At 40.4% G+C, this 20,922-nt stretch overlaps 1 protein-coding gene across 1 annotated transcript in view; it reads left to right on the top strand.

Moving 5' to 3' along the window:
• Positions 1 to 8,670: 8,670 nt before the first annotated feature.
• The window catches only part of mrps5 (mitochondrial ribosomal protein S5), a 29,147-nt gene continuing 16,895 nt past the window's right edge, over positions 8,671 to 20,922 (top strand). Inside the window, exons 1-6 of the mRNA XM_031315994.2 lie at positions 8,671 to 8,784; positions 13,610 to 13,762; positions 14,076 to 14,201; positions 15,490 to 15,603; positions 16,656 to 16,775; positions 19,336 to 19,370. Coding sequence (XP_031171854.1) covers positions 8,736 to 8,784; positions 13,610 to 13,762; positions 14,076 to 14,201; positions 15,490 to 15,603; positions 16,656 to 16,775; positions 19,336 to 19,370 — 597 coding nt within the window. The 5' untranslated portion in view covers positions 8,671 to 8,735. The remainder of the gene's footprint in view (positions 8,785 to 13,609; positions 13,763 to 14,075; positions 14,202 to 15,489; positions 15,604 to 16,655; positions 16,776 to 19,335; positions 19,371 to 20,922) is intronic.

Here is a 20,922-nt window from a genome sequence, read left to right as displayed (position 1 = left end):
ATCAGAATCCCAAAAATAGCAACAACAGCAACGACTCACTTCCTCTTTCTCTCTCTCAGCTGCCTAAACCTCCGTTTGTCTCAGTTTAAATGCAAACGTGCAAACAAAGTTTTCCAAAATCTCCACTTTGGCCGGAGTTTTTAGAAATAATCGTTTTCTGTGATAAAAACGGGGTTTTCGTGTAAATGAGAGGCCAAACTGCAGGAAAATATCTGCGTCTTCCCTTCGTGTAAACGGGGCTTTATTGGGAGATGAACTTTTGGTAACCTCAAGTAAATCCCATAGCTCCATCAAACCTGAACCTGAGCGCAGAGCTCTAATCAGCCGGAATGATTGAAAACAGCTGGCAGGCTCTTTAATGATCTTATCAATGTTCCTCAACATAGAAACACCTTAGTTTCCTGAGTCATTTTACATATATCTATATGTTTATGCCAAGGCCATCCGTTTTAATGATTCGTCTTTGTTTCTGTGAAATCATGGTTTTTCTGTTCGTTTGGTACAGCGAATGATTGTAAATACAACATTACCATTGAGCCTTAGCTGTTGTTGCTATGGAGAAGAAGCCAGTCAGAGGCTCAAATCAGAGCTGTAGCAAATTCAAATGCTTTGTCATTGTAACTCGGAAAGGAACATTGCCACATAGTTGGCAAATACATCCAAAATTAACTCTGAACTCGTGTATTTATTTAATAAGTATATGTATATAAAAGTCTAGGTTAGACTTGAAAGGGGAGATAACATGCAGCAGGTCAGAGTCGAACCCACAGCCACTGCGTTGAGGAGTAAACCTCTATATATGGGCGCCCTCTCTACCAGGTGAGCTACCCAGGCACCCAATACCATCCAATTTTCAATGTAACAGACAAACAGCTCACCCTTCTGGCTTGAAAAAGCCCATGGTGCAGAAACCAAACTGCATCACCAACTTTTTCTTAGTGAGCTGCACTTCTGTTTCCAAGACAAACTTCTCTTACTTTGACGTGAGTAGCACTGAACTCCGGCAGCACTGTTTACCCTAAAATAAATGATTTCCCACTCTTCACTCCTCCGCACGATACCATACAAAGCTGAGAATAGTGACTCACTTTTTCACATAAAACCCTGGATGAAGCTGTCATTATGGGGCAATTATTTTGAAGAAAAGTGACTGTAGGAAATGCATTGATTCTTTCAGAAGCAAGTCCCACCTCCTGCTGTCTCACAGTTGGGCGGCTGTCCTTTCTTCAGCAGCTCTTTGATTGCAGCTCTCCACCGTATTGGGAAAAGGGGGATGTAATATTGAGGCAATTATCTTAAATAGGGTGAAATTGACACTCGTACAGTGGATAATCACTCTGCTGGGTGGCAATCATGTTCAAAGGCCAGAGGTGCTGATCGGTGGCGTGATGCACACTCTCAGAGACAGCTGTGTGAATATGTTTGCATTGTTGTGGCACCAATTACATGAGTGAACATACAAATGGCATGTTTTCACATAATAATAATAATACATATAATTCAATACACAAAAATAGGTAGGAACCTGAGGTCAGCAGGGGCTAGAGGTAGTTATGGCCCCAGGTCCCCTAGGATCATTCTATCATGGTTTAATCCTACAATGAATACAATAACATAAAAAATTGCTTTTTCTTTTAAATTCTGTGTATTGCTTCATTTATCAGATGATAATTCGATATATGCCTATACAGATAAGCAGTGGTGGAAGAAGTATTTAACTTAAGTAAAAGCAAACAACACATTCATGTAGAAATACTCTGTTACAAGTATAAATTGTGCTTTGAAACTTTACTCAAAGTGGCTATATGTAACTCTTAGTTTGTGTTGATTCTAGCGGCCGCTTTGGACAAAAGCGGTAGTGTTTTTACCACACCTGCTATCGTCAAGGTCCTTATTAAATGGTGCTGTATTGCCCACTGTATTACCATTGTTAGCGTTACGGGGAGGTCATATAGTTGAGATGAATTTTTTGACAGAAAATCATTCATTTACAATAAGAGATAATGTTACAGATGCGTCGTAGCATTTCAAGTGTTGCATACGGTAACTTAGCCTACTTTGGATGTATCGTGAGCAAAACCAGGTATCACTGTCACTGTGTAACGAGCCAAAGCAATAAAAAGTTGTTGTAGAAACCAACGTAATAATAACTTAGATTTATAAAGCACATTTCATGAAACCCAAGGACGCTTTACACAAGTACAGGGGGACAAGGGAAAAGAAAATAGTAAGCCAACACAAACATGGAGTAAAGGGGAAACCTCCATGCTAAATGGAAGGAGCACATAATTATATGTTGGCTACTGATATACAACCACATTGTACAGTTATTTTATGAATAAAATAGACATATTACATTCCTGAGGGCCAATTCGGGATGGGTTTTGAATTATTTTCAATCCCGTAATTGTCTCCATCTGTTGAAAGCCCTCCCGAAGTTGACTGACATTATCGCCATTGTCTTTCACTTTCTCTTTCCCTTTTTAGCTTTTAGTTCTTTGTTTAATTTCCTTCTTTTCTGTGATGGCCCTGCCCCAGTATCAGCCATAACTACAACAGATAACTTCTAAAATAAGAATTAGGCCTATATAAAGAAATCTCCTGCTTAATTTTCCCTGGCCCAAAAGGCTGGATACTAACACAGGCTTTTTCGGTGTAACAAAGAAATCTGTGACACATCAGAATGTGTGACAGTAGCGCCGTCTACCTGCCGCAAATCATTCTGTGACTTTGCAGGAAAAATCGAACCCGGGCAGAGGCCTTACTAAAAACTATATGAAAATGGAGTTGGTCTCGTTTGCTGTTACAGGTAATTTAAAACCATTGTATGAAAAATGACAGAGCTTCATAAACATTAAAACGTTACATATAGTCACTTTAAGTAACAGTACAAAAGTATTAGCATCAAAATATACTTACAGTAAAAGTACCAATTTTGCAGAATCGTGTATTTCTGAATGTTATTGGAGAATGACTGATGCATTGATGTGTAAATCACTTTAATATTGGAGTTGATAAAGGTGGGGCTAGTTACTTTATATAGTCTACTGCTGGGTAGTTTGTGAATATCGCTCTTGGGATCAATTAAGTCCTAAAAAGTTACTTTCCACCACTGCACATAAAGACACACACACACACACACAGTGCTGACTTCTTTGTCAGTACAGTGACAACGTTTTTACCCATGCTTGAATATAGTTTATCTTACAGGTTTTTTTCGATTGCTAAAGCACAGTGGGCACAACTGGAGCTACATGTGCAAAACTCTAACTACAGTCTGCACAGCAGCAGTTCATGTGGACCAAACTCTAATTCGTTTTTCATTGCTTGAACACAGTTTTCAAAACTCTACACATTTATCCCATGACTTTAACCACAATGTGCACAACACTGTGGATTTACAGCACTTTGTTACAGTTTTTCTCAATTGCTTAAACACATTTGCCCACTCTGACATCACATTTTCAAAACAGTTAACACACAGGATAAAACTGAAGCTCAATGGCCAAAATGACTCATTTTGTTAGCAAAATGCTCTAACACTCACAAAACATTAAAAGCATGCAACATAAGCAAATATTTCCATCAAACACCACAACTTGTGGTCAAATTAATTTATTATTTCAATCATTACACAATGGACAACAAAATACAAAATACAGCCATCAATATGAAATATGACACTTTACAAACTCAAATGGATACTGAAAAAAAGAAAAAAAAGCTATCAAAGGAAACTTATGGGTGGTAATACCTTTAAAAAAAAAAAAAAGATATATTTTATCTTTCACATTTAGTCCATTTGTTCTTGACGATTATGCCACAGGTTCTCATCAACATCGCATTGAATGTTTTCCCTTGCAATGCACCGAGGGAAATACCTCCTTGCATGGCGCATCCATCCCTGGCAGTCCTCTGCACCTATTGCCAGGCAACCAGCATTCATTGCCTCCAGGAGGGGCATCTGCTCATATGGCCGGTGATCATACACCTTCCACCTCCAAGCAGAGAAGAACTCCTCGATTGGGTTCAGAAAAGGGGAGTATGCAGGAAGGAAGTGCATCATAATACGAGGCTGTGCTGCAAACCATTCGTTCACAAGGCGAGAGTGATGGAAAGCCACATTGTCCCAAATTATGACATACAGAGTCATGCCAGGCCTCAACAGCCCTCTCTCTTCGGGTGGAATCAGTATTTCTTTCAATGAATCAAGAAATGTGATGAGGCGTTCTGTATTGTATGGGCCAATGGTTGGTATGCGGCAAAGGACCCCATCATTGGAGCTGGCAGCACACATGGTGAGATTGGCACCCCTCTGACCTGGCACTGTGACAGCGGCCCTCTGCCCAATGAGGTTCCTCCCGCGTCTCCTCACTTTACAGAGGTTGAAGCCGGCTTCATCCACAAAAATTAATTTGTGATGTGCCCCCTCAGCTTCAAGCTCCATTATTCTCTAAGAAAAAGTACAAATTCATAAAGCAAATTACAGTATTCCAGTCGCATGTAACTATGGTAAACAAGGTATTACAATAACAAAATCTGTACCTGCACATCCTGGAATCGTGCCTCCTTTACGATGTCAGAGTTTCTTTGAAATGGAACTCGGTACAGCTGCTTCATTCTGACATGGTGTCGTTTAAGGACTCGATCTATAGTTGCCAAACTCACACTGTTTATATTTCTAAATGCTCCCTGATCTGCAATTACTGCTGCCTGGATTTCACGCAGTCTGATTGCATTGTTTGCCACTACCATATCTACCATATCTACAATGGCAGACTCCTGTTCAATACTAAACATCTTTCCTCTGCCACCAGTGTGTGGTAATGTGTGGATCCTATAAAGTAAAAGCAAAAAGCATGTCAAAATTGACATTACTGTATGACAGTCACATAAATGGGATTGATAAAACATCTGCATTACTGTAGACACAGTTTGTTCTGCTAACAGGGCAATACAGTAAAGCTGAAATACACAGTGGTATACATTACAGTAACACTGTGAATTACCTGTTCTCATTCCGAAAAAGCCTGACAATAGATGACACAGTGCTCCGAGTCAGAATGGGCTGGACCCTTTGTCCAGCCTCTCTAAAGGACCAGCCATGATTGATGACATGGTCAATAATTGTTGCCCCAATTTCATTTGAAACTTGAGCTGGATTTTGTCCTCTTGCTGCTGCAGCTCCTCCACCACGCATACGGGCTCCTCTTCCTCTGGCCCCTCTGGCTCCTTTTCCTCTGGCCCCTCTGCCATGGCCTCTTACTCTATGGCCTCTTTGATCCATGCTTGCAAATAGCAACACAGAGGTGGCATCTTTTATAGATGGATGAGGACTGTTTGCTGATTGAAGAGTTGTGCAAATTAGTTTCACACAGGTGCATAGAGTTTTCTAATTATGCAAGTACTTTCTATCAGCTGTGAATAGATGTTTTCCTTTTGTTCACCACAGTGAATCCAATAGAGTTCGGGGTCTTTCAATGAGATCTGTGGTAACTGTTTTGACAAAGGGTGTGAAAAATGTGTGAAACAAATGAAAAAGTGTTAAAACATTTGCAAGAGAAGACTTCTGCTGTGCTAATAATGTGATGATGAAGATAAAGCGGATCCCAGTTTCATTTAGTGTGTCTTAGCAAATGAGAAAAACTGTAAAGTGCCCATATTATGAAAAAATCACTTTTTCTGGGATTTGGGGTGTTATTTTGTGTCTCTGGTGCTTCCACACGCATACAAACTTGGAAAAAAAAACATCCATACTGTTTAGAGTGAGATAATGAATGTGTCCTGCCTTCAGTCTCGGGGTGAGCTGTTCAAAATCGTCAGGGCTTTTTACGTCACTAGCCGAAACGAGGTGGCTAACCGTAGCATGCTAGTGCTAGCATGCTAGCTTGTTCTGAATGGCAAAACACTGCTACAACACACACTAGTTCACTATAATCTACAAAAGAACTTACATGTCCCTATTCTGCATGTAATCCATGCAAAGTTGGAAGTGTGCCCTCTTTTAGAAGAAGTCTCCCAGCTAATCCTGCCTTGTACTACTGAAGTTGTAGAATCAAACAGCTAGCTAGCTCATGTAATCCTTACCTAGCTACTGCGCGTGTGCGACTGCCAACAAAGATGTTACAGCAGTGAGAGGTCTCACTCTGTAGCTAAAACAGAGACCTGAACACAGGGTGAAAAGAGGAGCTGCAGCAATGTGCAGTACAACAAAAATATGGTGTTTTTTGAAAATTAAACCATGTAAACCTATCCTGGTACAACCTCAAAATACAATTATGAACCTGAAAATGAGCATAATATAGCCACTTTAAAATGCTAACACACTGCTGTCAAAACTGTTAACCACACATTCAAAACAGAATAGATTTCAGTCTGGTGCCTATCAAACACTGCTGATTGCAATTTCAGCTGAAAGCCTAAGCAGGTGTCTTGTTTTAGACTAGTGAGTGAACATATATGGTATTGATATAGAGAAAGCTCAGAAAGCCTTTTTTTGTATACAAACACCAAATAAGAATGAAACAATTATACACTGTACCGTTTGAGAGAAACAGGTAAAAGAGCAGAGATACCAATATGTCCAGGTAACATGACTGAGGTTACATACACAGCTATAAAAAAATGTGAAAAACACTATACCTTTACTATAGTAAAACTGCTTCCTTACTGTTTTTCAGAAAGTAATGAAGTGAAAGCAATAGAAACACCACATTCATTTGTATTTCTATGATGCAGACATCCAATGTGATGAAGAAAACTTGCTGCATGATGCTGGAGAGAGGCAGAATTAGTCACACTATTCTTTGTTACTGTTATGCACCTTTAGTTTTTTTTTAATCAGTAATTCCATAAACTAGAGACAAAATACTATATTGAAGCAAACTGCTGATTTTCATTCCTTCTTGTTTACCTTACGTAAAATTGGTATTTTACATCAAATCTATATCTTTTCTTTAAAGAAACTATTGAATGGTGTGAAGTCACTTCAATTGTTCAAACTGTAAAGATGAGAAAGTTTGTAATGTCTGTATTCGTGTTTGATGCTTTTTACTCTCAGTGTATTCTGAGTGACAGTGTGTGTTATCTCAGTGAGGATTGTTCATAGTGTCTGTTTTGAGACGTGTGTGAAGAGTTGTGTTGCTTGGAATGAGTTTTGCAGGAGATATGAACTGTTTAGTTCAGGTGACTGTTGGTAGTGCAGACTGTAGTTTGAGTTTAGCACATGCGGCTTCAGTTGTGCCCAGTGTCGTTTAGCAATCGAAAAAAAACTGTAACTGATATCACACTGTATGATCCTCTCAGCAGACTTCTTCGCTTTCATAACGTAATTTGTGCTGTGTGAATAATTAACATGCACATTTCTTATTTCATAACCATCTGTAAACAGGATTTAATTCCCCCACCCTCTCCCCTCACTGTTCTTCTTCCCTCATCAACTTCACATTTATCCTGCATCATCTCCTCAGCATCTTCACATTATATTCATCTTGTTTCCTCTCCCCTTGATGTGATAATTTATATCAGAAGAAAGGGGGGAGGGTGGGGTTTTATATTTACTGTCACTCAACAGACAACCTCTTGGAAAGATCTCCCTAATTTGTTTTTCCTCTGATTGTTTTGCTCCCGGGACTGAGATCTCATCAGACAGGCGTGTGTGTGTGTGTGTCTGTGTGTGTGTGTGTGTGTGTGTGTGTGTGTGTGTGCGTGTGTGTGTGTGTGTGTGTGTGTGTGTGTGTGTGTGTGTGTGTGTGTGTGCGTGCGGGCGTGCATGCGAGTGTGTTTGTGTGTGTGTGTGTGTGTGTGTGTGTGTGCGCGTTCGGGCGTGCGTGCGTGCGAGTGTGTGTGTGTGTGTGTGTGTGTGTGTGTGTGTGTGTGCGGGCGTGCGTGCGAGTGTGTTTGTGTGTGTGTGTGTGTGTGTGTGTGTGTGTGTGTGTGTGCGTTCGGGCGTGCGTGCGAGTGTGTGTGTGTTTGTGTGTGCATGCGGGCGAGTGTGTTTGTGTGTGTGTGTGTGTGTGTGTGTGTGTGTGTGTGTGTGTGTGTGTGTGTGTGTGGGCGTGCGAGTGTGTGTGTGTGTGTGTGTGTGTGTGTGTGTGTGTGTGTGTGTGTGTGTGTGTGTGTGTGAATGCAGCAGTGTTTTAGAGGGGAACAGAAGGTGATGTTGTTTAACAGGAAATTAAAACATGAAGGAGAAAATTAATGAAGATGGGCCATTTGAGAAAATGAGCAGAGGAAGAAGGGTGAGAATGAGAAGAAGGATATTTGCTCCGTTGGTTTTTTTATACTATTTTATTCTTTTCTTGTTCATTATATTATATCCACAAGATCCAGAAGATTCACAGATTTTGTTTGATTAAAATTCCATACATAGAATTTTATTTTTTACTTTTTGCTTTTGTGTAGCACTATCTAGCTTTTCTTGAGAAAAATGTTCTATAATGATCTAAGACTTAGATCATTATAGAACATTTTTCACTTCACTTAGATTCTAAGTGAAGTGTATTAATAATACACATTCAGTGTGATTGTATGATTATACTGTATAAACTGAAGGGCTACTTTGTGCGGGTCTATATATATATATATATATATATATGATCTTCTACATGAAATGTGAATATTACAAACCAAAAAAGCCAGATCCAGAAAACCCAGTTCTTCTGTATTTCTCTATTTTTCAACAGGCATAGTTCAGGCGCCTTGTTGTCCTCTGAAGGACCCTTCATAATTCCAACATGGCGGCGTCCATACGTGTGTGCTGTGCCCTCCGCATCACAATCGGAGGTGAATTATTTCTCTTTTTTATCCCCCACAGATTCGTTTAAACATCTCAGTGTATATATCGGAGTATATTCACTTTATTTATGTTTAGATGCGTGACTACGCGGTTATGGTCAGTTCTTTTTACGGTACTCTGGCCCGGGACAAGCCTGTCGTTGCTGCAGGGCTGCCATAAAATGGCACGTCCAGAAACTAACTTTAATTTCAATGCAGTCAGAAAATATGTATTGCATGTCGTTAAGAATAACATGAAGGTGTTTACATTTTAGACTTTTACATAAAAAAATGGATTAAACTCGCTGTCATTGTGTCTGTTTTACAGGTTGATTGTTGCTCGCGCGTGTTAACGTTAGTGCTCTCTAATCGTTATTAATAAGTACAACGTCATTAAATGTTAAGGTCATAATTGAAATCTCAACTTTTATCAGGCCTTACTTTCCTCACTCCCTCCCTCCTCTGTACTGTGTTAATGGGTTGTGGGAACCAAGTGAGAGACCTGGGAGGTGACTGATTCTGCTTAGCTTATGTTTTTTTAGCCTGTGTTTTTTATTTTTATTTATTTATTTTTAAAGGTGCCCTGCCACACGTATTTCATTACTTTGTGGTAATGTCTGAAGTTCTACCATGGACTCTGTAACATTTTTTTGTGGAAAAAAATGCCTTGGTTACCTTGTTTCAAACCATTCTAGCGTGGTATAGAAAGCCTGCAGGAAGATTTGTGCCAGTTCTCATTAATATTCAATGAGCTATGCTGCTTGACTCTGATTGGCTAACAGCTAGCCAATGAGAGCCTGGCTGTCAGCATCCTTTACCCAGCGCCAGAGTGATAGAGAAAGACAGAGTGGCGACACTCCCATTGGACTCCGTTGTACGCTTTTTGCCGCCTACTTCCGGGGTATGCAGTCTCGCATAGTTCCAAACAATCCATTCACGGTGTCGGACATCATTCATTTCTATTGCTGGCCATCGAGTAACTTATGAGGTAAGTTAATTAAATAGCTACCTCTTTTGAATTGTCAACTGTATATATTTTTTAGAGGCCCTTTATGATGCATATACTGATATTTATTTGTATGTGTGCACAGCGTAATTATATATATTTTTTATCTTGGTAGCCGACCGATTGCCTGCTAGTTTGTTAGCTTGTTTGTTAGCTTGACTTCGCCAGCTGTGAAGGTATCGCTACACCAACAATTACGAAGTTCAGTAGTGAATCTCTGACAACTTTTATTTAGTTAGTTATTGATGTTGGATTACTAGGATCATCAAGGTTGATTAAGGACGGGTTTTATTTAGGTTTTATCTGCTGAACCTGACGGTGTTAGCTAGTCAGCTGAGTACTGTGTGTCTAGAAATAAGGTTGCATTTGTTTAATTATACCCTTGAAAGGGCTGTTGGATTACATGTATGAATACAAATTATTCCACACAAAAAAAATATCAGTAAGTGACATGACAATGACATAAGTTTAAATATGAAAAAGTATTAAGGCAAATTTCACAGTTGTGGTTTTTTTTACTGTTGACTTATTTAACGTTTTCCACTGTTCCAGAAGTCAACGAGTAATCGTATTAAATTATTGTGATTTCAATATTGATATAAGTATTTATGATCATATTTCTTTCCATATTCGAGCAGCCCTAGCTGGTGCTGGCGACGGCTGCTGGTGGTGGCTGCTGGCTGCTGAAATAAGAGGCAACTGGAGGCTGCGGATGGTGTGCCGGGGATGGAGAGGCCAAATACATCCATGGCAACCAGTAAGGTGTTTGGCAGTGGACTAGATGTTATGACCTTAGGTGAGGAAGTCTGCTGTGTTGAAATCGCCTTCTTAGTCTGACTCTTGCTGCCAAGGTACCCCTTATCATGGTTGTTTACCTTCCTCTCAGCCCGGATGCACTTTAATTGAATCCTTAACCTCAGCCTAACCCCCAAAACTCCTGGCTCCAGCTTTACATGCTGCATCCTCCTTTGCAGCGTGCAGATATTGGGCAGTAGAATCTGCATTTGCTGAAGGGTTTTATAACCAGTGGTGCCAGCGGTAAATCTTATTTGTATTGCTTTTTTTTAATTGTTTCCTTTCCCCACTGTATTCCTTTCTTTTTCTGTACTTGTTCTTGTTGTCACTCATTGTTTAATAAAAAAATACATTTCATTTATTCATCCAAGTGTAATGAGTTGTTATTATTTAATATATGTGATACTTTGTGTATGGCTTAGTCTTAAAATGATCATGGTTGTGTGGTCAACTCCTGCCTCATCAGAAGAAGTGGGCTGGACACTAAATGCTGAATGGACTGTTGCTGCTCTGCTTTCTCTCGCTCTCTGACCACAGGTAAGTGAATCGGAATTACAAGCAAAATCAAGGAAAATGCAATAGTCCAGATGTGCAAAAAAGAACATCTTGAATCATCTTTGATTTAAAAAAAAAAAAAAAAAAAAGATGTTGTAAGGTTAAGGTTAACCGTTGTGTTGTCCTTCGGGTCCCCGGGACTTAGTTTATTTTTGACGTTTTTGCATTGGCCTGGCGTTGAGCTTCGGGTCCCCCGGTGACCCTCGCGTACTATGTGATATCATTTAACATGAACTGGCACGGGAGTGGTGGGGTCCCAGACATAAGAACAAAACGCGTTTGGACAGGCTAATACAAAATGTAAATAAACTAAAGAAGCCCCTGTGACACGAAGGACAATACAAGACAGTAGCCTAGTGCTACTCATGCTAACACGGACGTGAAGCTTTCCCTCCAAAACTTAAAAACGTATCTTTACATAGCTTTCAGTTGTCACTGAAATGTAAAACTGACATTTACAAATATGCAATAACAATCAAAAAAGTACATGGGTATGTGTTTTTATTTATATTTACCATTCAATATCGCAATCGCTGCTGTCAGTCCCATAGTAGAACATGACAGCGCTGCGTGTGTTTGGAACTATACAGGCTTACATGAACCACGTGACCACCCCGCTAGTGAGATCAAAGAGTGTTGCAACTCTTACTATCTCTATGGCTCTGCCCAGTGCAACTGGGCAAGCTCATGAATAGTAATGAGCTCAGGCAACACCACGTCATACTGACCAGCTTCAGTGGCTAGAGCTAACAGAGGAGGTAGCAGTTCATTTTCACATTCACGACATAACACAAACACACATGGACCTAATATATTTCAAAAGAAATTGTTTTGTGTGGCAGGACACCTTTTAAAAAGTCCATATCAGCAGTAGGGCTGGGTATCGGTGCACAATAGCTTTTAAAGTATCGACCGAAATAACCCAGTACCGAGTAGTATTGAAACTTCTCCAATCAAATGATACCTGCATTTGATCCTTTTTTTGTACCTAGATCTACAAAATCTTTTACTATTTGTATAGTTTTGCTCGTAACCAATCACCACTTGATTATTGGATTTAATGCGACGTGTGATTGGCCAGCAACTGCAGCTGCTAGCGGTGATGTTTTTTTACCTAACTTAATGCCTCTATTCACAAGGAGAAAAAAAGATATCCAATGAAGTACTCTATCGGTATAATTATCACTTTAAGGGTACTAGTACTGGTGTTATAATTTTCTAAACAATGCCCAGTAGCACAATATATTTGTAGCAAGCTACATGGAAGAAGTCAGAAAGTCAAAGCTACTGAAATCCAAAGTAGTTTATTCACTTTCTACTAGGGCTGGGCGATATGGAGAAAATCAAATATCATGATATTTTTGACCAAATACCTCGATATCGATACCGCAACGATATTGTAGTGTTGATTTTTGGTGCTTTCACAAAATATTTACACAATGATATTTTTGATAAATAATCATCAGTTATGTAGATATAATGAGTAAGTGGGTAAAGGCAAATAATAGAACAGCTACAACAGTCTGGTAAGTTCAGAAAATATAATAATCACTTTACTGTAATGCAGCCTTTCAAACCAGGAAAAGACAACACTTATGCCATATTACGATATCCAAAATCGGAGACGATATCTAGTCTCATATCACAATATCGATATAATATCGCTATATTGCCCAGCTCTACTTTTTACACACACTCGATACACAGATGTCATCAACCTACCCCAGTGTCTCAGTCATGGAAACCCAACACATGTAAATAAACATGAACACTAAATCAAGACTAAAACCCAGGTAACATAAATGCATAACGAAAACACTAACAGAACATCACTTACATACTTAAACTAGGACAGGAACCGTTAATAGCAGTGTCCCATGATCCTTTGCACTGCAGTGCAGAACAGTCATCACAACGGCATCCTGCCGGCCGTTACAATATCGTTTTTGTTATCGTCATCGCGATATCAACTGCAATAAACACATCGCGAAAGGCTGCGACATATTGCGAAAGACACTCTGAGATTTGATGTTAGTTTAAAGAAAATATCAGTACAAAACTGCACTTTAAAAGGATTTTTTAGTGTTGCCTTTTATGTTCAATTCAATGTACAATGTGTTCAATAAAAGAATATTGGATTTTTTTTTTTCCTTTTCATTTAACAAGCAATACGTTGTATTTTAGCAGAATACTGAAAGCAGCAGAAACGCAGAACTGAGTACACTTTAATATCTATTTATTTATCGCATGTAATTTCGTTATCGCGATATTCAACAACATTATCGCATATTGCAAATGTTCCTATATCGTGTTCCTATAACACCCAGCCCTAGTCAGCATGATGCGTGATATAACTTATACTTTAATTTGTCATTTTTCAAGTTGAAGTACCATTACATTGGCGAAGCCTGATGCTTGCAGTTGTGAAGAGTGTATTCATAGCTGTGATGTCTCTCTCCCGATGTCTCTCTCTTTCAGGTGCAGCACCACTCCGTACTGTAGGGGGAGTAGTTCAGGTATCCCAGTTGGCGAGTCGAGCTTCAGCTGCCTCTCTCCAAAGAACCCCTGCACTTCCACTGTTCCCTGCAACAGCATGGCAGCAAACCAGACATGGCAGCTTCTTCAACAAGTGTAAGTACATGGAAAGATTCTTTCCGAAATTCCTTGTCCCCATGTTGGAGCAATAAAATCACAATTTGCAGCCCAAAGTGACCCACTATCCTTTAACCATTTGTATTTTATACAATAGCTTGATTTACAAAAGCACCTGTGAGTTGTGTTCCAATGATAATTGGCCGTTTATTGTTTATTGTCTCAAGTACCTGTTGCTAAGTTTGGGTGGTTGACCGGATATCATTTTTGTTTTTTTCATACAGATAAAATGGAGAAAAGATAGAAGCTGTTATGTTTATTTCTGTGTGTGTGTGTCTGTGTGTGTTTACAGTGACGGCTGAGGAGTTGTGGAGAGGTGTGTTGGCGGAGTCAGGTGCCGGAGCCAGGAAGGGTAGAGGGAAGAGAACTAAACGCAAAGTTAAGAGAGACCTGAACCGAGGACAGAACATCGGAGAAGGTGAGGCATAGTCTGTCTCTGTGTCCGTCCGCCGACTGTCTGTCTTTCTTTCTCTGCAGATGTTTTTTTTTCTTTCCCGCTTTCTTGGGTGCAGTTCAGAAATTAGAAACTCACAAAATCTAATTTCTTCAAATCTCAGAACACACCAGTGTAAATCTTCCTGGAGGTCTGTTCTACACCTTCCAAATATATTTAAATGTATGCTGCTGGACACAACACACTAGAAAATGTCATTAGTCGAAGTTGATTGATTTATAAAACTGCTATACTAGGGATAGAAATCACCCTTCATTCACTCTGCTGTCCTCTTTATTCTGTTTTTCTTTGAAGAGGAACTATCAGTCTTCATTCAGTCTCTGTGTCACAGTCTTGTCAGCGTGTCTCTTCTCTCCTTCCTTTTCACTTTAACTAAATCTCTCTAGTTTATCGCTCTTTCACGATCCCTACTCATCTATCTGTCGTGGCGGAAAAGTCTTTAACCCCGTGTGTTGTCCTCCCGTCGACCATGCAATGTTTAGTTTTTCTTTTTCGACACTTTTGTCGCTTTCACCCCCGATTTTTTTGTCACTCTTTTCAATGTTTTTGTCACTTTTTCCGATGTCTTTGTTGATTTTTTTTCTGCGCCTTTTGACATTTTTGTGTTTTTAATCTTTTTCTGACACTTTTTTCAATGTTCTTTTATGATTTTTTTTCCCTCAAATGCTAGAAAATAGAATAAAACACCCAAATTCAATGAAAGTAGTCAACTGATCATTTATTTTACTTCCCTTTTAGGGAACCCTCCATGTTACTTTTTTTTTTTTTTTAATTTGGTTGAAAGAAACCCAAATCTCTGATACTTTTTGAAAATGGGTCAAATTTGACCCGAGGACAACAGGAGGGTTAAAAAAAGTTGAAAGATATCTTCAATGTATTTGCATATGCAGCTCAGTTCAAAAGAATGCTGCTTGTTGTTGTCGTCATGCCAACAGCAGCTGTTAGCAAAAACTAAGCTTGTGAGACTCAGCTGGACTTTGATTAAGCAAAGCAGGTTTTAATCTTTAATCTCTCTTCAAACAAATTTTCTGAAAGCTGCAGACACCCTAAACTCAAATAAATCTGTGGGTACCTCTGTTCATTTTTTCTTATTCGCTACTCTCTCAGTTCTCAATGTACAAGAATAACAAATATAGACTTGCAAAATGATTGGTACAATATATTTTTCTTCTCTTTTGTTCCTCATTTCCCTGATTTTTTTTTTTTTTTTGTGTCCTCTTTTCCTCTCTCCTTCTATGTCTTTAACCACCAGGTCGTGGTGGTTTTCTGTGGCCTGGTCTGAACGCTCCAGTCCTGAAGGATGGGAATCTGCAGAGCATGAGTCGAAGAGGCGAGAGTGAGCAGCAGGAGGTGCAAGCTGAATTAGGTACAGAGACAGAATGCACTGAATACATTCAAACACAGGCAGACATGCAGTTTTTTGATAAATAATCACCAATTATGTAGATATAATGACTAAGTGAAAGTAAAGGCAAATAATAGAACACCTAGAACAGTCTGGTAAATTCATAAAATGACATCACTTTACTGTAATGCAGCCTCAAAACCAGGAAAATACAACACTTATGCCATATTCCATCCATCCATCTTCGTCCACTTATTAACTTTTGGCAGGAAGATGAAACGCGTCACTTATGTGCTAGTCTATATCCACGACGTTCCACTTCTGGGATTGCTCCCGTGGCGCCAGAAATTTTGCCGGGTTTCACTGTTCTGCCAGATGTCCATTACATTCCGCTTTCTTTGAGTTGGAATTTTAAACTCCGGTGGATTTATGAGGACTATGGTTAACTGCTCCTCAGATCTCTGCAGGGTAAATCCAGACAGCTAGCTAGACTATCTGTCCAATCTGAGTTTTCTGTCGCACGACTAAAATAACTTTTGAACGTACACATGTTCCACCAAAACAAGTTCCCTTCCCGAGGCTATTTTGCAGCGGCAATGTGGCTCTGTCCAGCGTTTAGCACCACCCAAGACGATTGTGATTGGTTTAAAGAAATGCCAATAAACCAGAGCACGTTTTTTCTCCCATCCCAGAATGCTGTGTGGACTAGCCAGACCTTCCTCCTGTCTGGCAAAGCGAGACTACTTATGTGCACACGCACGTGCCAATTAATGCATGAGATAAACAAAACTGGGACTAACTCATAGGAAAACAGCTCCACAGTGCTACCAGAGGTCTACAACTCCACAGGAACCTTTACTTTTGAGAAACAGAAACACACACACAGCACCACTGGTGTGAGATGCCAATTTGTCTCCACTGTGATGTCAATTGTTAAAAGTAATTACACAGTTGATTAGACAGTGACAAATGGCACCTTTGGTGTTCATAATGTGGTGCTCCTTGAAGTCAGTGGTGGCCTCTGTGTGTTCTCGGGCTTCAGTGATAAATGTGTCGGTTGTGTCTTTCTGCAGTGCGTCAGAGGGATGAGTGGGAGAGGAAGAGGAAGATGAAGGTGAAGAGGGAAAGAGGATGGACGGGAAACTCTTGGGGGGGCATCAGTCTGGGCCCCCCTGACCCTGGACCCAACGGAGGTAAACTAAGATGCAAATGCTCCCATGGTGTACAAACATGTAAACATGGTGTACAAACATGTAAACTAAACGTGTGTGTGTGTGTGTGTGTGTGTGTGTGTGTGTGTGTGTGTGTGTGTGTGTGTGTGTGTGTGTGTGTGTCTGCAACATTTAAGCCAGATTTATATATCTCGGTCAAGCTGTAAATGGCTGTAGTGACAGAAAAAGAAGAGGTGGATGAAGCAATAGAGGAATAATAAGGGGTGTAGGCTGCCCTGAGAGTGAGAAAGAGAGTGACAGTTCAGTATGGTGGCCCATTAGGACTGATGAAGATGGGAATGTGACTACAGTGTCAAGTAGGACAATTTCCTAATTTAGAAAGACATCTATTTCTCTGTTTCTCCTCAATTCCTTTCTCTGTCACACTTTCTGTCGCTTTCTCTATCTCAGGCTTTTTATTCTCTCTCTCTCTTTCTACTATCTCATTTTTTTTCTTTCATTCTTTCTACCTCATCTTCTGTCTGTCAGCCTATTTTTTTCTCTCCTATCTCTCTCTTTTTTTCTTCTCAGATGCCATGCATTTCAGATGCCATGCAAGGCAACGTTAGACACAGAAAAGAGCATAGTCTATAAGTAGAGATGTGTCTCCTTCAGGTATCTCACTACTTTCTAAGCATAAAAACAACAACGTGTAGCCTCTCAGGATTTTACAAAAGGCCTCAAGATAATATTTCCATGGCCTGATAAGAACATGTGATTTCAGGTGCTGCCTGGGCCCTAGTAGGGAGGCAGGGGAAATTCTAGGTTGCTTCATCTGTAATTTAGTTAAACTAGGCAAATCTAACCAGATTTCAGATTAACTTTAAATTGCAGGCAGAGACAAAAAAACGGCACCTGTGAGTTTGTCCGACTGTGATTCAGTAAGAAATACAGTAGACCTTTCTCACTGTGGACATTCTGACTCATGATAGCAAGAAAATCTATATATCCCCCGGGTGTCATGTGGTAGAAAAATATAGTACTGAAAAGAAGTCTATCAACACTGTGTTCCCATCACCATCCTTTCAGTCCTGTCTGCTGTAACAGGAGGGTTTAAAGATCCTATGACATGGTGCTCTTTGGATGCTTTTATATAGACCTCAGTGGTCCCCTAATACTGTATCAGAAGTCTCTTTCCCGAAATTCAGCCTTGGTGCAGAATTACAGCCACTAGAGCCAGTCCCACAATGAGCTTTCCTTAGGATGTGCCATTTCTGTGTCTGTAGCTTTAAATGCTATTGAGGAGGAGAGAGGGGGGGCAAGGTGGAGGGTGGGGGTGTGGCCTTGACACAACTGCCATGCTTCGCTTGTTTGAAAGCCATGATGTCTCTCTCTTTCTCATGGGCGGGCCAAATGCTCTGGGCGGGCAAAGCAGAGAAAGGGGAGGTAGCCTTTCCCCTTATGACCTCATAAGGAGGAGATTCCAGATTCGACCATCTGAGCTTTTATTTTCTCAAAGGCAGAGCAGGATACCCAGGGCTCGGTTTACATCTATCTCCATTTCTAGCCACTGGGGGACCATAGGCAGGCTGGGGGAACTCATATTAATGTTAAAAAACCTCATAAAGTGAATTTGTCATTCCATGGGACCTTTAAATAAGGACTTTGGGTTGAAGGTTGAATGTAATGTTGTATTGTAAAGTCTCTGAAGGTGCACCTCCAGTATAATCAACTTCTCATTACAAACCCTGAGGAACACTGTTAATTCCACCTGATTCACTGACGGAGCTGCTAGCCTCCTGTTCCCAGCCATATTACCTGTTTAAATCTTGGTCATTGCTGTCAGAATTAAGTTTATCCCATTTACCTCAAACTGCTGACAGTTGAGGGACGAGTCTCTGTAGTCATGCTCCCTCTTCTTGTATTGAGTCTCTTATTTGCTCGACGTTTGTTCGTTCCTTTCTTTCCCTTTTTTTTCTTCTCATTTCCTCATGATATTTCCTCTCTCTTGTCACCATGTTAACAAGCTCTCACGCCATTACATCCTCTCTCTCTCTCTCTCTCTCTCTCTCTCTCTCTCTCTCTCTCTCTCTCTCTCTCTCTCTCTCTCTCTCTCTCTCTCTCTCTCACATGTGCAAACATTTTCTTTTATACACACTCTGTCTGTCGCTCTCACTCAAATGCAGATACACACTGAGCCCAGTTACTGTGATGTGCAGAGAGCTGTAACTAGGTTGCTGTTCTCTGATTAGGTTCAGTTTCTCACAGATGGTGAGCTAATGCCCCAGCTGAGAGGTGTGTGTTTGTGTGTTTTCTCCTTGGAGCCTTTAAGTCAACTCTCCTTTGTTTCTTGTTAATTGGTTAGAGGTGAACAGGCTGCTGTTGGTAAGAAACATCCTTCAGAGGTCACCAACAATGAAAAGTGTCAACACAGTGTCAGCTGCTGCAAGGGCTTCTGGGTATTTGTTACGCTTGTAGGAGCCCGGTTTAATCTGTTTATTGTGTGTGCGTGTGTTTGTGTGTTCGTGTGTGCGCATGCGTGTGTGTGTGTGAAAGCTTTTATTATCTAAACTTCATTCTTTCTTTTCCCCTCTCTCCACAGAAACCTATGAGGACTTTGATTCACGTGTTATTGAGGTGAGTGTCTTACCAGTCAATGTTCTTAATTATTCCTAATTATTAAGTTATAAGTCTGCACACTAAACAAGATGGCTACATTGAAAACTGTTCCAAATATTAATAAAGCAGCACTGAATTGTGAATAAATACAGTATCATGCTGCTCACAAACATATTAAACTGTCATGAAATTGTCACATTAGTTAATTTTTAAAGGTCCTGTGACATGCTGCTTTTTGGATGCTTTTATATAGACCTTAGTGGTCCCCTAATACTGTATCTGAAGTCTCTTTTATATAGACCTTAGTGGTCCCCTAATACTGTATCTGAAGTCTCTTTCCCGAAATTCAGCCTTGGTGCAGAATTACAGCCACTAGAGCCAGTCCCACAATGAGCTTTCCTTAGTATGTGCCATTTCTGTGTCTGTAGCTATTGAGGAGGGGGGGGCGTGGCCTTGACCAACTGCCATGCTTCGCTTGTTTGAAAGCCATGATGTCTCTCTCTTTCTCATGGGCGGGCCAAATGCTCTGGGTGGGCAAAGCAGAGAAAGGGGAGGTAACCTTGCTCCTTATGACGTCATATAGGGAATATTCCAGATTGGCCCATCTGAGCTTACTTTTTCTCAAAGGCAGAGCAGGATACCCAGGGCTCGGTTTACATCTATCACCATTTCTAGCCACAGGGGGACCATAGGCAGGCTAGGGGAACTCATATTAATGTTAAAAAACCTCATAAAGTGAAATTTTCATGCCATGGGACCTTTAATTGAGTGAACAGTCTAAATAAAAACCTTTCGCTTTATTTTGACAGAAAACTAACTATTTTTTAAACCTGCAATAAGGAACCACTGGCCACTTGAGCTGGACTTTTTTAGCAGCGGAAACAACAACACAGCATTGACACGTTATCACAAACAGCTAAACAATGAGCTGAACCCCGGGGGGAGTGGATGGATGATCGGCTCTTGTCAGATAACTCTTTTGCAGTCCAGTAGCAGCTGGCAGCCCGGCCGTTGAGAGTCACAGCTCTAACTAAATGAGACTTTTTCAGAATAATGATGGAGAAAGCCTCAGAGGTGGAAACTGTTTTTAGGAAACTCAAGATGGTGGAAAATCCAGTGTGGCGTGTACCCATAGATGGCGTTGGAGGTACATTTGCTGAGAAAGCCTAGCTGCAGTTGAGCACTAGATTGCATGTCATTTTTGCAGCTGCAGTGTGGGGAGATGAGATGGCTAATTACATATCCAGTTTTGACACTTAGTTTGGTATGCTTCATTTTGAAAATAAAAGAAAATCTTGTTTTGAAGGCAGACAACCTCATCAGCTTTTGCTAAAATATAGAAGAGTGTTGTGCTGAAAAAAGGTGTGCATGTTTCTTTCCAAACACTGTGGCCGAGTACTTGAACTAACAACCGTCCAGTCTTGAGCCCACGTCCCTAACCCACTCAAACCGTCGTGCTGCTTTCCCTAACTGAAAAAGATTAAATACTGCTGTGTGATAAGATCAGCTGTATGGACAGATCCAGTTCATTTAGATTCTCTCTCTGTTGTGCTGTATTTGACCTTCAATC

The sequence above is a fragment of the Sander lucioperca genome, chromosome 15, assembly GCF_008315115.2.
Source record: "Sander lucioperca isolate FBNREF2018 chromosome 15, SLUC_FBN_1.2, whole genome shotgun sequence".
Classification (NCBI taxonomy): domain Eukaryota; kingdom Metazoa; phylum Chordata; class Actinopteri; order Perciformes; family Percidae; genus Sander; species Sander lucioperca.
Note: the sequence above shows the minus strand (reverse complement) of the source record. Positions and strands in the feature narration are given on the sequence as shown.